This window comes from Sphaeramia orbicularis, chromosome 6 (genome assembly GCF_902148855.1).
Source record: "Sphaeramia orbicularis chromosome 6, fSphaOr1.1, whole genome shotgun sequence".
NCBI classification, from domain to species: domain Eukaryota; kingdom Metazoa; phylum Chordata; class Actinopteri; order Kurtiformes; family Apogonidae; genus Sphaeramia; species Sphaeramia orbicularis.
In genome coordinates, this window is record NC_043962.1 from 12,419,115 (window position 1) to 12,436,113 (window position 16,999).

Sequence of the window (16,999 nt, forward strand, 5' to 3'; positions counted from 1 at the left end):
AAATTTTTGGCGACCCCAGACATTTAAAACAGAGACATTTTTTTGCTAAAATTATTTTTGTTTTTGATCATTTAATAGTTTGCTATACTATGCTGCTAATAAAAAATTATTTTAGATGACATTTAGTCTATATAATGTATATTATTATGGATGGAGGCAGAAAAGCCAGGTGTAGATTACTGCACAAAGTGAGCATTTTATTTTCCTTGGTCAGAATATGTACAGTCAGTCCAGCTTGGATTTACAAGGCTGACAATTAATACTGAACAAACAAGAACTCAAACTATGAATTATGAAAGAGCTGCAGCATCTGAAACTGACCACAATGAACATTTGACAGATAAACAGAACCACAGTGCTTCAGTTTCAGCTTCACAGTTTGTCATGTCTTTTATAGATTGGGATTGTCTCTCTCAACTCACCATATATTTTTTATGTATAATTTTTTTTTTTTTTTTTTCTAATCAACGACTAGAAATTGCAGGCGACCCCATTTGAATTCCAGGCAACCCCACGTGGGGTCCCGAGCCCAAGGTTGAAAAACACTGGAGTATACATTGTAGGATTGTAATTTGATTTTGACAGTGCTGATGTTTTTGTTTTGATGCTGTTTGTTCAGTGGCTGTTTTATAAGATGAAACACAAATCTGAAGATAACTGTTGAATACATGATGTCACATATGAATAAACATATATATTATGAAACGTGCAACCAATACAATGCTTTTTTTTGCTGAGTAGCTTCTCATTTGTTGACCCTGTTCAGGAGTGATGGACACATGAGGGTGAGAAAAAGAGGCAGACACAGTGACTATGATAGTGATGTTTTTGGATGAGGCTGCGACAATATATACAATTGCAGAAAAAAATTATTAGACCATCAAAAGTCATCAAAAACAGTGGTTATGCAATCAAGTACTAACTCCTGTGTGTATCATGTGACTAAAACAGACAGAAAAGAAAACATGGAATGCCTAAAAGCACTGTTTTTGTCAGTACAATGCCATAGATATTGATGTAAGAACTGAAGTGATTTTGATTATTATCAAGAAAACATGGAAAATGGATAGATATCAGCTCTGAAATTAAACTCTGATGAGCTATTTTTGTTGTTATCATTATATTTGTCCAAACAAATGTACCTTTAGTTAAGATAAGATAAGATAAGATAAGATAAGATAAGATAAGATAAGATAAGATAAGATAAGATAAGATAAGATAAGATAAGATATTCCTTTATTGATCCCACAATGGGGAAATTCACAGTGTTAACAGCAGCATAGAAACATACACATTCACGTAAAACAGTCATATAACTTTGACTAAAAGAAAAAAGTGTTTAAAAAAGAGAGTGCAAATATGCTTTGGTATGTAGTGCAATGGTTATACATATAGAAAAAATATATATATAAATATGGATCTGAATATATATATATATATATATATATATATATATATATATATATACATACATACATACATACACACACAACATTATATGGAATGGAGGGAGGGTTGTTACTACATGACATATGTGGTGATCTACTCTACTGGGAGCAGGACTGGTTGTGCAGTCTGACAGCAGAGGGAAGGAAGGACCTGCGGTATCTCTCCTTCGTACAGCGTGGGTGAAGAAGCCGGTCACTGATGGAGCTTTCCAGGGCTCTTACAGTCTCATGTAGGGGGTGGGAGACATTGTTCCTGATTGATGACAGCTTTGTTGTCATTCTTCTGTCCCCCACTACCTCCACTGGATCTAGTTGCACCAGGCATTAAAATGAACAAGAAATTGAAGAAAACAAGGGTGGTCTAATGATTGTAAGTATTAGAGTGAAATCAAGCTGTTCTATTTTTTTCCTTATAAATTTTACTGGTTATCTCCATTTTTGAAAACAACAAACAGATAGAATATTTGGGCTCATAGACACATATTTGTAGGCGGAAGTCTCAGAGATTACAAAACTAACATGACATGAGTAAATATCCATAAGGCAGGTTTCTAACATGTCAACAAACCGTCTTGCAAAAACGGCACCTTATCCAAAACAAGTATGGCATAAAAAGGTAAAAAAAAAAAAAAAAAAAAAAGAAAAGAAACACAATGCTACTATTATGTAAAATATGGTAAGAAAAAAAAAAAAAAAAAAAAAAAAAAAACAACTCTTAACGGCACCTTATCCAAAACAAGTATGGCATAAAAAGGTAAAAAAAAAAAAAAAAAAAAAAGAAAAGAAACACAATGCTACTATTATGTAAAATATGGTAAGAAAAAAAAAAAAAAAAAAAAAAAAAACAACTCTTAACCCTTTCATGCATACTGGTCACTACAGTGGACAGCTATTCCACAGCTGTTCTCTTGTATATTCATGGATTTTGTCGTTCTTTTCATTGTTTTGTTTTGTTTTGTTTTTTTTTTTACACATATCTTTATTAAAGTTTTAAGACACTACATATCTTTTCTGATATGAATTAGTAACATTATGTAGATCTCACCTGAGCATAAACCCCCAGAATCACAAGCCCTCCCTATAGTTTTCACACAATTTATCAGTAAATACATGTTTCTATGCGTCAAAAATTAAACGTGTGGTGTCCACCTGAGTGGACATTTTTGCAACTTCATGAAAAATAGGTTCATAAGAATTTTTTTCATTATTATTTTTTTATGTATTTAAAAAAAAAAAGTTAATTGTTTTTATTTTATGTTATGTTATTTTTTTTTTTTTTTTTTTTTTTTTTCAGAAGAAAATTTTCAATCGCATTGTGTTTTTTCATGCCTAAAGAGGAATAAAAACACTCTGGAAAAAATTTTTGATTAAGGTTCTCATAATTCGTGCATGAAAGGGTTAATTCCACACTCAGTCTAGTCCTGTTGCCTTGTGTTTTGATGGGGTTTTGTTTCCTGTTATATCTACCAGGGTTCAACCATTACTGTTTGAGCATCCACACACAGGAGGCTCCACTGAGTCGACTCTGCTTGTTTTTCCTCCATCACTCCCTCCTCCCATTTATAAACACGTTAATGTATTACCAGTCGCTCAGGTGAGAGGCCCCAGAGGGAGTCGTATGGGAGGAGCCAGTGGAGACAGAGATGGTAGAAGAGAGAGATAAGGAGGAGGTGAGAGGGTGTAGAAGGTGTGGATCGACTCCCACTGTGCATCTGTCAGTGCAGGTGGAAGGGCTGAAGCTGGCTTTACTCTGACGGATTCTTTTTGTCTCTGTGGACTGTTTTTCTGTGTGACTCTCAGCACTTTTTACATTCCAGCTTTGGACGTTATTAAAGTTTCATTTGAAGATTTGTTGTTGCCACCTGTGGATGTTGTCCATGGTTACTGAATCCCAACACAGAAGCAAAAGACACCGGAGAAAACATCCTTAATAGACATTTACTGACACTGAATCACATCCTTAAGGGTTTTTTGTTCCAGGTGTGACTATTTTTTCAGCTTGGATCAGATAAGCTGTGTGATCATGGCAGACTTCCCGTCCAAGGTTACCACGGAAACCAGCTCCCCCAACTCCCAGAACTCTCAGCAGGGGGGCAACAGTCTGAGAGGGCTGGCCTCTACTGTCACCGTTAGGATGGACATATCCTTCATCCGAAGCATCCCGGCCATCCTCATGGTGGTTGAAATAGTGAGTGGCATCAGTTAACACACATCCACTCAGTGTCTTCAACTTTTTCTGTTTCTGTTCTATTGTTTTTAAGGCTTTTAGTGGAAATATGCTTGGAAATGTGAAGAAAGTAAAAAAAAAAAAAAAAAAAAAAAAAAAAAAAAAAGAACCATGCTTCTGAGAAATTAGTCACATTTTTCTTTACAAAAAAGAAATAATCTAATCAGACATGTTGTATGTTACAAATATAATTATGTCTTTGTCATAAAAACAAATATTCCACCTAATAATAACCTAGGTTTTACCAGTAATAAGCTAAAACATGCGTAATATCCCTGAAAAGAAGTGAGATTTTTTTCCTTATCTTCTAAAATTAAGAATACTTAGCTTTTCTTACTTAATTGTTATTGTTGCCTGATATACGTACAACTTTCTTAAACTTGGCATTTTTGTGTAGTCTGAAAACACATTATTCAATAGATCCTAAATTCCCAAAGGGTAATAGTAATAAGTAATGTGAAGAGGTTTTTGCTTTTATACAGACAAGATTAAAAAATATATATCACCTTTATGGGCTCTATGTATTCTGTACATCAATACAAGGTAATATAAGACAGTTTGGTTACACTGAACTAAATTTTCTAATAGTTTTTTGATAGACAATCTGCACTATTAATAGTTGACAGTTTTTCTCAATTCAGCTCCTGCTGTTTCATAATTGAGGAAGAGTTAAAGACAAACTGCTGTTGGCATCGGATCAGCACATTAAAGTGCCACAGGAATTTTTTTAATGTGTCAACAGGCTTAGAATTGCACACCATAAAGGTCACAAAATGACTATCAACACAAAGCATGGCTGTGAAAAGCCGCAACTTGCACCATCTTTTGTCAGCTCAGGCAATGAAACGGAGCCAGTAAATGGACCTGATAAGGATTAGTGTATATATTTGTGAGATGAAATGTAATTGTTGGATCCCTCTCAGAAGGGAAGCTGACACCTGTTGAGTTTACACTAGAATGTTTGCTCTGATATTTGGTTCTAATAGGCTTATGGTCTCTTCTCATTTCCTTCTTCAGTCGTGTATTTGCACTAGACTTTGTCGACATAGTTGACATGTGACTGACTGAATGACTGACTAAGGGCAGGAGATCTTTGTCCCCTGGAGGCCTCATCCCCTCCTGTCTCCCCCCTCACGCTAGTCCATTATTATCACACTGTGTCCAATAGAACAGTTGCAACGCCATATATGACTGTTAAACATTCCTCTCGTTTCTTGTTTTTTATGATTTGAAAACTTTATTGGATTTTCTGTAGTAGCAATAGTAGTTTTTATCAAAACTACACCGAAAGATGATGTGTTTTATGAACCTTTTGGTATTGCGTTTGTACATTTTTTTGTGTTTATTAACACTTTAAAACCTGACGTGTCATCGCTGACACACCTTAAGCATATGCAGCTTGGATGGTTGTAACTCCTTCACTGTTTGTGCAATTGGAAAAATTCCAACAGCTTCTGAAACCTGAGATGTTGCGCTTTATAGGCTTTATTGGGTCATTATGGTTATTTCACTCACTCCTGCACAAGAAGCTGGAGAAGAAGCAGTTTTAATAGTATTATAACATGTAGTAAATTGTAAATGATTGCTAGATTCTGAAGGATTTGGAAAAAAATTTACTCACTCAAAGCATATTTTCTAATCTTTTTACAGTCAAAATGAGAAAAAAAAAGTCCAGGCAGACCATTTTAGGCTTAGGGTTTAAAGCACAGGTGTCAAACATGCGGCCCAGGGGCCAAATCGGCCCACCAAAGAGTCCAGTCTGGCCCGTGGGATGAATTTGTGAAATGCAAAAATTACACCGAAGATATTAATAATCAAGGATGTTAAAATCCTTTTAGGTCTGTTTAATCTAAAGTGGATCAGATGAGTAAAATACAATCATAACAACCTATATATAATGAAAACTACAAATTTTCCTATTTGCTTTAGTGAACACAAAAATGTTTACATTTACAGACTAGCCTTTTACATAAATGTGAGTAACCTGAACAAATATGAACAATTTGAAATGTTTTAAGAGAGTTATGTGGAATTTTAACAATATTCTGCCTGTTACTAAATCTGTAAGTCGTGATGCACAGTTATAAATGATAAACTAAGGTGTAATATTGTTAACATTGCACTTTTTTCTGAAGAATTTTCAGGTTGTTCATATTTGTTCGTGTTATGTTCAAGTACGGTTCATAGATGTAAACATTTCCATTACGGAATTTTACTTTTTTTTCACTCAAAAACAAAGAGAAAACTTTGGAGTTGACATTATTTATAAGTTCTTATCCTATTATTTATATTATTTTACTGCTCCAGCCCACTTTATATAAAAATAGGCTGTATGTGGCCCCTGAACTAAAATGAGTTTGACATCTCTGGTTTAAAGGGTTAACCGCTCTGAAGTGAGGAGTGGCAGCTGACCACGCACTTCCTGAGCAAATCTTAATCTTCAACTTTAACTGCTGAAATGTTTAAGCAGCTCATACATGGTATTTCAGTTGCACTTGAGTATTTTCTAATTCAAGCAGTGATATTCAAGAAAATACACAGAAATCACAGTCAACAAGTGGTGTTTCTGGTAGGGTAGGGTATGTGTACGGGTAAACAGAAATACACATGCTCTGATTCAACTCATTCAACATGTTTTGTCAAGTTAAAGTGAAAAAGCACTGGCTCTGACAAGTGTAAAAGTAAAAGATAAAGCATTTCTAATAGAGATGCAAGATGAAAACAGAATGAAACCTAATATACAAATGCAATGTGAAGACCCTTTAAAAGCAGCATAAACAGATATATAGAAAATAATGAACACTAGCACTACCACGGGTTCTAGATCCTCTGATCCAGTTCATTCCTTTAATTTCTTGGTAAATTCCACTGGCATTTTCAGTTGAATAACCTCTCAGCTGGCATGTCTGTTTCTGTGCATAAAATTTGACACCATGGCAATGTGGCCCTATTGTTTATCTGTTGCTAGGTAACCTACTTCAATATTGATTTATGATTCTGGGCATAGCAACTTGATTGTAAGGCTATTGTATTCCAAAATTACAAATATCTCCCAAAATATTGGTCGTATCCACTTGCCGTTTTCACTAGTCTTTCTTGACCAAAAATACAAAAGTATGCCAAACTACAGCAGTCAGCTCTGTATGGATTTTGTGTGATACCCAAGACACACACACAGGGTCCACTTCCCTTTTATAATATAGATGATTTAATCAGTGTTCAGGGTCAGAAACATTACGACTTTTCTTTTCTTCACCATCCAGTCTGTCTTCAGTTCATCTTTGTCATTTTCATTCATTATTTTCATCATTTGTTTCTTTACACCATTTTATTCTTATGATTTTTTTAGTTGTTTTCATCTTATGTTTTCATGTGATTTAAATCTTATGACCTCTTTTGCATAATTTCGCTCTGTTACTTCTGTTCTATTGTATGCATCTTGTAAAGTATTTTATTTAGTTTTCACCTTTTTTTTTTACATTGTTTTCAACATCTTTTGTGTCATATTTGTCCTATTAATTTTTTTTGTCTTATTATGTATTTAACATGGTTTTTGTCTCAAGTTTTTTATATTTTCATGCTATTAGTCCACATTGCCTCAGTGGGTGGATAATTTCCCTGACTTTGTCACTTAATGGACTGTGATTGGACTTTTACAGCCCTGGATGCTGCGTTTTCCATGTTGTTGGGGGTTTGCGGTTTATTATTGTTTACATAAAACACATTGTTATTTCAGTGTACATCGGGTCAAGCATTTATGTCAGAATTTTTCCTTAGAAACATATATTCATGTGTTATTTATGGGATTTGACGCGACCATTTTTGAAGAATTTTTGGGAAATGAGAATATTCTACTCTTTGCATGTGAAGATAGTTACTTCAGTTACACTAAACATAAGTTTTTTTTTGTAGTAGTAGTAGTAGTAGTTTTGTTTTTCCTTATTAGCTTCAGCACGTCATTATTTTATCCATACAATATACAGTCACGGGAAAAAAATATCAAACCATCAAAAGTCATGAAAAATAATGATTATGCAATCAAGTACTAACTCCTGTGTGTATCATGTGACTAAAACAGACAGAAAAGAAAACATGGAATGCCTAAAAGCACTGTTTTTGTCAGTACAATGCCATAGATATTGATGCAAGAACTGAAGTGATTTTGGTTATTATCAAGGAAACCATGGAAAATGGATAGATATCAGCTCTGAAATTAAACTCTTATGAGCTATTTTTGTTGTTATCATTATATTTGTCCAAACAAATGTACCTTTAGTTTTACCAGGCATTAAAATGAACAAGAAATTGAAGAAAACAAGGGTGGTCTAATAATTTTTTTCCGCGAGTGTATATGAATGGAGGATAAGGATGTAATCAAATGCTTTTGAATATATAATAGTGATGTTTGATACCACAGATTTCCGATACTTAGTACCACTCATTAAAATGAACAAGAAATTGAAGAAAACAAGGGTGGTCTAATCATTTTTTCCATGACTGTATTCATATCACTATTACTATATTCATATTTTTTTTCTTTATTTTTCATGGGGACTTTTGAAAACAATCTCAGAGGATAAACCAGCCCCATGCAGACAAAGGCCCTGGCTGATTTCTTTCAATTTTCCCCTGAAAATACTAAATATATTGAATTTATATGTAGCCAGGATAGACATGGATTTTCAACCTCCAACGTAGTGTCATTATAAGGCCATTTTGTTTATTCACAACAAACTTTAACTGTGGTTAAGTTTTATAAGCAATAAACAGATTAAGATTTGCTTTGTCATGAGAATAAAACTCTCAATTTAACTTGTTCAAGTGGAAGCTGGTTTGATGCAGGTTCTTTGGTATTCGGATTTTAAGATATTTTCCTGGTAACAGGTTCATATGTGTGTGCATTTTTATCATGTCCGCTCTGGGTATGTTGACTGAGAGTTTTCCTAGAACATATGAATATGAAAATCAGTAAACCATATCACCAAATGTTATCTTATGTTACATGAATCAGACTAAGCCGGCGTCAAGTGTGCAACAGTATTTCCATTTCCTCCCTCACATGTGCCGTTAGGACCTGCGTGAAAAGTTATTTTAATCATCCTATTTTCTGTGTTACAATATTCTGCAGCTAGTGTTTAATTCAGAGAAGAGCTGGTCTCCTGTTTCAAACTTCTTTATACATTATTAATAAACAATATGCCCTGGGTGAACTGCACTGTAGAACACAGCTGATTTGACACTGATGCTTCAATGTATTGTAATACTTGAAAATACTTCTCATAAGGCACATTTACCTTTATCTTAGTACTGTAAAATGTTATTATATGAGAACCCTGAGTTATGAGGCAATCCAGGTTGTTCTGATTTTTTTTTTTTTTTTTTTTTTTTATAATTTCCCCGAAGAACCCAAGACTCTGGCAGTGTAATGGCATTGACATATAAAGGATATAGTTTCATCAAAATATTGTGTATCATTGTGGTATTTGACTGTAAACTCCTCTGTTTGTCCAGTTTGTGAGGGTCAACAGTGCACTGTTATGTGTGTATTAGGTGTGTTAGGTGTGTAAAAAGTGAAATGTGATCTCCGCATACATAATAGACTGACGTTTTATGTCTGTTCTCATGAGACAAAAGCAAAGTGACAGAGCCAAAGACAGATGCCTTGTGGGTATTTTAAACAGACAGGTGATTTTATCGGAATGGCGGTGGCTATAAAAATAGTCGTCAAAGGGGACTTTTAATGATGATTATGAACAAGGGAATATTGTATTAGGATTTATTAGACATTTAACCCTTTCATGCATACTGGTCACTACAGTAGACAGCTATTCTACAGCTGTTCTCTTGTATATTCATGGGTTTTGTTGTTTTAGTTGCATGTCAGCCAACACACGCTTATGCATCACCCCATACACTGCAATTCATACCATTACTGTAACTTTTCTGTTCTTGATAAACCTGATCTGCAGTGACATGTTTTAGTGCAGGGGTGTCAAACTCATTTTCTTTCAGGGGCCACATTCAGCCCAATTTGATCTCCAGAGGGCCGGACCAGTCAAATAATAGCAGAATAGCCTATAAATAATGACAACTCCAATTTTTTTTGTGCAAAAAAATAACATTAGATGATGAAACTATTTCTATCCAAAACAAAAAAATAAATAAATAAATAAAAAATTTGAATAACTGGAAAAAAGTGAAATTTCTGAAGAAAAACAAGTACAATTGTATCAATATTCTGCCTCAATTTATGATTCATACAGTGTGCATCACAGATCAGATCTACCAAGACACAAAACAGGCAGAATATTGTTAAAATTGCACTTATTTTTCTTTAGACATTCCAGGTTGTTCATATTTGTTCAGGTTATTGACGTTTTATTATTAAAGGATATCAGAGTTTAATGTTCTTTGCAGTAAATCAAAGAGAAAAAATGGGTGCTGCCATTATTTACAGGCATGATGTCATAGTATTTTTTTATACATTAAACCAAAAAGAACATTTGGAGTCATTATTTCTAGGTTATTATGTTATTTTTGAGTTTGATGTCCTTGACTGTTAACATCTTCAGGGTAATTTTTTGCATTTTGCACTTTGTAAATTCATGCCGCGGGCCAGATTGGAACCTTTGGAGGGCCGGTTTTGGCCCCCGGGCCACATGTTTGACACCTGTGTTTTAGTGTAAATCAATTGCTAGTTGTTATTATACTGTAATTAACAATTTTCTTACTCAAAATGGTGTTGTTGTTTTTTTGTGTGTATTATCTCCATGAAGTGAGTAATAACTAGTATTAGAGTGTGTTAAAATGTGAGAAAACATCAGATTAGCCTCATAGTTTTCACACACTATATCACTTTCTGATGATGGGTTTTAAATATACAGTCTACTCTCGTTATACCGCCAACTTCCGTTCACGGCCAAATTGGCGGTATAGCGAAAATGGCGTTACAACGGGTTGCGTCCATAATGTGTATGTCTTTACTATATGATGTCTATGCTGCCTCCGTTAACCCGTTCTAATTGCGTTTCTAAATAAATCTTGATTCTGTTATGTTGTAAGGCAGGGATCGGCAACCTTTAACACTCAAAGAGCCATTTCGACCCGGTTTCCACGGAAAAGACAACACTGGGAGCCGCACCTCGGAGGTGCCACGGCGGCGCACCTCGGAGGTGCCGCGCCACGACGCTGGCGGTATAACGGTCGGGAAATCAATGGTATAAGTGTTGTTTGTGCATGGAACTGGGCTGGCGGATGGCGATAAGCGGAAATGGCGGTATAACGGCGGGCGGTTTAACGAGAGTAGACTGTATGTTTCTTTGCCTCAAAAATTAAACACATGGTGTCCGGCTGAGTGGACATTTTTGTAACTCCATGAAAAATAGGTTCATAAGAAATTTTCAATCCAATTGTTATTTTTGTTTTATTTTTTTTTCACACCTAAAGACGAATAAAAACACTCTGGAAAAAAATCTCAACTAAGGTTCTCATAATTCATACAGGAAAGGGTTACATTTGATAAAGAATTCTTTAATCATCACTTGGGTCTCAATGATACACATTAATGTTTAAAGTGTCTGGGAACCTAAATACACTGTTACCCATAAAGCTGGAATAATTTTGTTTTCAGACACATTATTCTGTTTATTCCTTTTACTACACATCAGTAATGACCTTTGACCAGGTATTATGATTACATACTGAGTCCCAGTTACACCTTATCTATCAAGAATAAATCACATTGTCACAATCATTCATGACAGAAGGTTAAAATATTTTTTTTTTTTTCCAATTTTATGGGTTTCAGTGTACTCATAAATCTTCTGACTTTGTAATGTAGGGTCTTACACACCTCAAAAAATTAAATTTAAAAAAATAGTAACAGTACATTATCAATTACACAAAGCAATCACAAAAAATCTGTTGTCCTGCCCAAATTACTTAGCTACTGTTAGCTGTTAGCTATTAGCAGCTAACTATCTGCTAATGTAGGTATGTTAACCTGTACTGACAAATCATTAGCAAGAACTCTTTGCTCCATTTCAGCCAGTTAATGGTCCAACACATCGATAAAAGTTCTTCTCTGGTATTTTTAACTTCTCAAAAGCACTACAGCTTGACAAAGAACTTTTACTGATATCTAGTGAAAGTTAGGTGTTAGCATGGTAGCATCAGTGTATAGCAGCAGGGTTAGCATTATACTTTAGCAATGCTGGACTGAAAGCTGTTGTCAAAAAGAACCAGCCTCTAATTTTTGCATCTATAATGTCTGGCTGTACAATGTGAGTATCTGAATTAATCAGCATGATATTGGATTATGTTATCGACTGAGTTATTACAAAAATTGCCAAAACATTTCGCCCCAATGATGGTGTAGCTAATGCTAATGCTAATACTAGCTAACATGATGACAGTACATGTACTTTTCCTATATGGTCTGAGATTTTCAAGAAAATCTTCTGCACATTGTCATTGTCACATTGTACTTTGCTTCACGTAACATAAGATTTTGGTCCTTTTCAACTTTAATGAGGCCTGCTGAATGACAACAAAACCACAGAGTTTGAAAAATGATCTGAATAAATTAGCTGTTTTGGATCAGTTTTGCTATTTTTTTTTTTATTTTTTTTTTTTTATAGTTTTGAAATGCTTATTCTATTTCCAGTTCCATTTTTTGTGGATGCTTTGGGTTCAATATGTGTATATAATTTACTATTCTTTCTGTTGTCTTTGTAGGTTCTGGGGCTGCTCCACTGGGCGCTGATCGCCAGTGCCCCGTACACTGTCCTTCCTGCCTATGGCTGGGTGATGTTTGTGGCTGTCACTTTTTGGATCCTCACCATTGTCCTCTTCTGCTTGATTCTGTTTGGAGCTCAGCAAAATATGACCACCATCCCCTGGACAATGACGGTAGGATAGACTAAATGAATCTATCGTTCCCCAACTTATGGTCAGGACAGAAAATAGATCTCGATAGCTGTTTTATTGGGTCACTGTTGGGTAAAGTATATGTATGTGTGTAATGTTGATGTGCACAATAATGTTGACCTCAGCAAACCTGTGTGAAATGTAGCAGCTTCAGACATAAAAGACATAACAAGATGAGAGTGGCGTTAAAGAATTTAAAAAAAAAACATCAAAACTAAACTATAATGTTTATGCCATATCTTCAAACCAGTATGGAACTGTAATTAATTACTTCTACTACTTATTGATCAAGTACTGTTCTGATGTTCAAAAATAAGGTCTGTTCTTAACTTCATTATAACCCCGCCACCCAAAGGGCAGGAAGGGGTACTGTTTTGGTTCGGTTTGTTTGTTTAACACTGTAGCAGCAAAACTATTGGTTGAATTCATACCAAATTGGGTTTATAGATTGCCAGTGACCCAGAATATATATGATTACAATTTGGGAAAATTGGTCAAAGTTCAAATTTTTTATGAATTTTTAAAATCTTTTTTTAGTTTCTCCTCTTTACTTATAATGGGTGAAATTTCACATCTATAAAAAAAAAACAAAACATCAATTTAGTTTCAGTTTAGTTCAAACTTGGCACATATATAGAGGCAACTGATATGCTGACATCAACACACCCATAGACTTGATGATATCAGCTGGATGGCCAAAATAATTAATTTATTTGGTAACTATATACATATACAGTTATAGCCAAACGTTACTGCTTTGTTTTGTTTTTTGTTGGGGTTTTTTTTACATTATTTTCCACATCTATATGGTACATTGAAGAACAATTATAGCAGTTAGATATTTTACGACTTACGAGTCACTGTGTCACTTCAAAAACTTTTGGGAATATCATAACTTCTATTTTTAATCTCAGCCTGTTTTGAATACAGCTCATTTATTCTTTTTTAGTTTACCAGCCGATAGGCCGTAAGCTATTGTAATCATGCGGCGTCTGTCGTCGTCTGTCGTCCATTACAAAACTTTCAATCGTCTTCTTCTCTGAAACTACAATTCCGATTGACTTCAAACTTGGTATACAGCTTCTTTATGATGATGTCAACAAAAGTTAGTGAAATTATTTGGATCTGGATCTGATTCTGGATTTGGTCCGGCTTTGAAAAATTTCCCCATTATAACAGATAGGAAGTGGATCGATGCAATAACTCAGTAAATATAAATGAAATCAAGTGTAAATTTCTACAGTCCAGCCCTGATGGGGAGATGACCAAAACGTAACAGCCACATGCTGATCAGATTTTCTTCTGGATCCGGGAACTTACGGAAAATTTAACATGGGCTGTTATGGGGAAAACATTTCAATCGTCTTTTTCTCTGAAACTACAGTTCTGATTGACTTCAAACTTGGTATACAGCTTCTTTATGATGATGTCAGCACAAGGTATTGAAATTATTTTGATCCGGATCTGATTCTGGATTTGGTGCGTCTTTGAAAAATGTTCCCATTATAAGAGATAGGAAGTGGATTGATCCAATAAATCAGTAAAAATATCAATGATATCAAGTTGGAATTTGAATTTTTTACAGATCTGATTGGAATATGACCAAAACATGGGCTATTTCTGTAATATAATAAATACACAGAACTGGGTGATAATAAATAGCATCTGGATACATTTACAGCTTTTAATTTGGCCGGTAAGCTACAGGGCCATTGGTCCTATTTTTTTTTTTTTTTTTGTTCCTGGGAATCCCAGTGTTTAAATCTGTTTTTATGTAAACGATAAATAAACAAGAGAAGCGATCAAATTAGACAGAGTATTAAGGCACAGACTATATAATATGGCACAAAATAAAGTAAATAAATAAATGAGATTTAGAAATGCAGAATGAAGACATTTCAAGCCACAATTCAGTAGGATACAGTCAAATACCAAAATGAAGACAAGATTTATAAAAGTAGAAGAAAAAGTAGCAATTAACATAGTAAACATTTCAGAAGATGATGTGATGAGTTTCTCCAGATGTGTATCTAAGTGTTGGAGGTAATCTTTTTTTGTTTTCTAGGTGATGGTGTACCATGGTGTGGCTGCAGTTCTCTATCTGACCGCCTTCCTGGCCAACGCAGTGTCTGTCCACCCCTTCTATTACAGCTATTTCTACGGACATATGGCAGCTGCAGCTGTACGACAGTGACACACCCGACACCACTTACATACAAAGACACACTTTCATCCACAGCCAGTCACCGCATCCTTTTACACATACATATTCATCTAGTCATCTAACATTTAAACACTAGTCACTGGGCCTTGGCAGTGAGTGTTTGACGAGGTTGTGTGTCATATATTTACTTATTAGGCTGTGGCAGGTACATACACTCCCAGAACATGTGAACATAAATGACAGACTGTGGAGAAGGGTGAGGCTCAAAGGGTGTGATAACAGTTTCTTTGGATGCATAGCTCCATCCCTGCTGCTTAAACAAGAATTCAATCAATAATCACCGGATGAAGACTTTTCCACAGGTTAAAGGTTGGTCTAGAGCAGGGGTGTCACACTCATTTTAGTTCAAGGGCCAGATTCAACTAAATTTGAGCTGCGGTGGGCCAAACCAGTAAAATAATAACATAATAATGTATAAATTATGTCAACTCCAAACTTTTCTCTATGTTTTAGAGCAGAGGTGTCAAACTCATTTTCTTTCAGTTCCACATTCAGCCCAATATGGTCTCCAGTGGGCTGGACCAGTAAAATAATAACAGTGAAAAAAAACAAAATTAAATTATGATAATGTTAACATCTACAAAAATCTGAATAACATAAACAACTGGAAACATCTTGAGAAAAACAACTGTAATTTTAACAATATTCTGCCTCACATTATCAGTTTATCATTTACACGTGTGCATTACAACTTACATTACAATTACAAATGCGAGAAACATTCAATAACAGGCAGAATATTGATAAAATTGCATGTACTTATCTTAAGACATTTCAGGTTTTTCACCTTTTTTGTAAAATAACAGTTTTTTTAATATAAACATTTTCATGTAATTTTACTTTTTTACACTAAAACAAAGATAAAATTTTCTGTTTTCATTATTTGTAGGTTTAATATGAAAGTAGTTTACTGGTTCTGACCCACTTGAGATCTAATTGGTCTGTATGTGGAATCTGAATTAAAATGATTTTGACATCCTCAACTGTTCATATCTTCAGTGTAATTTTTGTATTTCACAAATTCATCCTAGAGGCCAGATTGGATCCTTTGGCGGGCTGGATTTGGCCCCCGGGTCGCATGTTTGACTCCTGTGGTCTAGAGCTACAGTAGCACATGACCGAAACCCACAGAGACCTAAAACACAAGGACTTACACCCTCATTAACATGCCCCCTGCTCCTCTCACAAAGACTTATCAGTTATGTTTTACTGCCTTTTACAACCTAGAAGCTTTTACCGGATATAATGGCTCATTAGTGCATTATCAAAGTAGTGTCATACCTTCAACCTGTGTAGATATGACGATATAAAACTGTCTACTTCATAAATCTCTGTGTTCTATTTACCTTAACCAATCTCTATTTGTCTCTCTGATCAGTTCTTTGGAGCCGTGGTGACTGTGGCGTACTCTGCTAGTGCTTTCTTCTCGTATTTGGACTGGAGAGGAGATGGAGGAAACGCCGCTACTAACACAGTACCTACATAGGACTCAAACCTGGAAAAAGAAACCCCCAAGTTTGTGCTTCATTTTGTTATTAAATTAACCCACCCTGGACTTGAAGAAACCAACCAGCCTTTGCTATCTGGCTTTAATTCTGACCAGATCTTCTAACTGGACTCTTAACAAATAAATTAAGAACCACATGTTGATACTTTTTACTACAGGTTCAGTATGGAAGATCTGTGTGCATGTGACATTTGTGTTGAAGTCGGCTGTTTATGATATTAGCCAACTCGATTATTATTGCCACTTTTCGGCAGATGCTAACAGTTTGAGTCTCTTCAGTTGTTGTTGTCACCACTGCAGGTAAACAAGGACCCCAGGTTCTGGTCATAAACTAGTTCTAATATCGCCTTTGTCATGTTTCCAAGCAAATCAAAACAACCCTAATTGTGATATAAAATCCTGCAGATCATAGATTAATTGATTCAGAATCATCGATGGGTCAGTATAGCAGCCCCTTTTCCACCAACATTCCCAGGAACTTTTATCACCAGGAACTTACAGTCACGGAAAAAATTATTAGACCATCAAAAGTCATCAAAAACAATAGTTATGCAATCAAGTACTAACTCCTGTGTGTATCATGTGACTAAAACAGACAGAAAAGAAAACATGGAATGCCTAAAAGCACTGTTTTTGGCAGTACAATGCCATAGATATTGATGTAA

At 35.1% G+C, this 16,999-nt stretch overlaps 1 protein-coding gene across 1 annotated transcript; it reads left to right on the top strand.

Moving 5' to 3' along the window:
• The first annotated feature begins 3,048 nt into the window (after positions 1 to 3,048).
• pllp (plasmolipin) lies at positions 3,049 to 16,850 on the top strand. The gene is made up of 4 exons (XM_030137287.1): positions 3,049 to 3,636; positions 12,412 to 12,585; positions 14,669 to 14,785; positions 16,206 to 16,850. Exons 1-4 carry the CDS (start codon positions 3,472 to 3,474, stop codon positions 16,311 to 16,313), a joined length of 564 nt encoding a protein of 187 aa, XP_029993147.1. The 5' UTR covers positions 3,049 to 3,471; the 3' UTR covers positions 16,314 to 16,850.
• The last annotated feature ends 149 nt before the right edge of the window (positions 16,851 to 16,999 follow it).

Excerpts from the sequence above, each read along its gene's own strand:
- pllp (XM_030137287.1), top strand. The coding sequence starts at position 3,472 with ATGGCAGACTTCCCGTCCAAGGTTACCACGGAAACCAGCTCCCCCAAC. Across the intron at positions 3,637-12,411 it reads TCCTCATGGTGGTTGAAATA|GTTCTGGGGCTGCTCCACTG; the intron begins GTGAGTGGCATC and ends TTGTCTTTGTAG. Across the intron at positions 12,586-14,668 it reads CCATCCCCTGGACAATGACG|GTGATGGTGTACCATGGTGT; the intron begins GTAGGATAGACT and ends TTTGTTTTCTAG.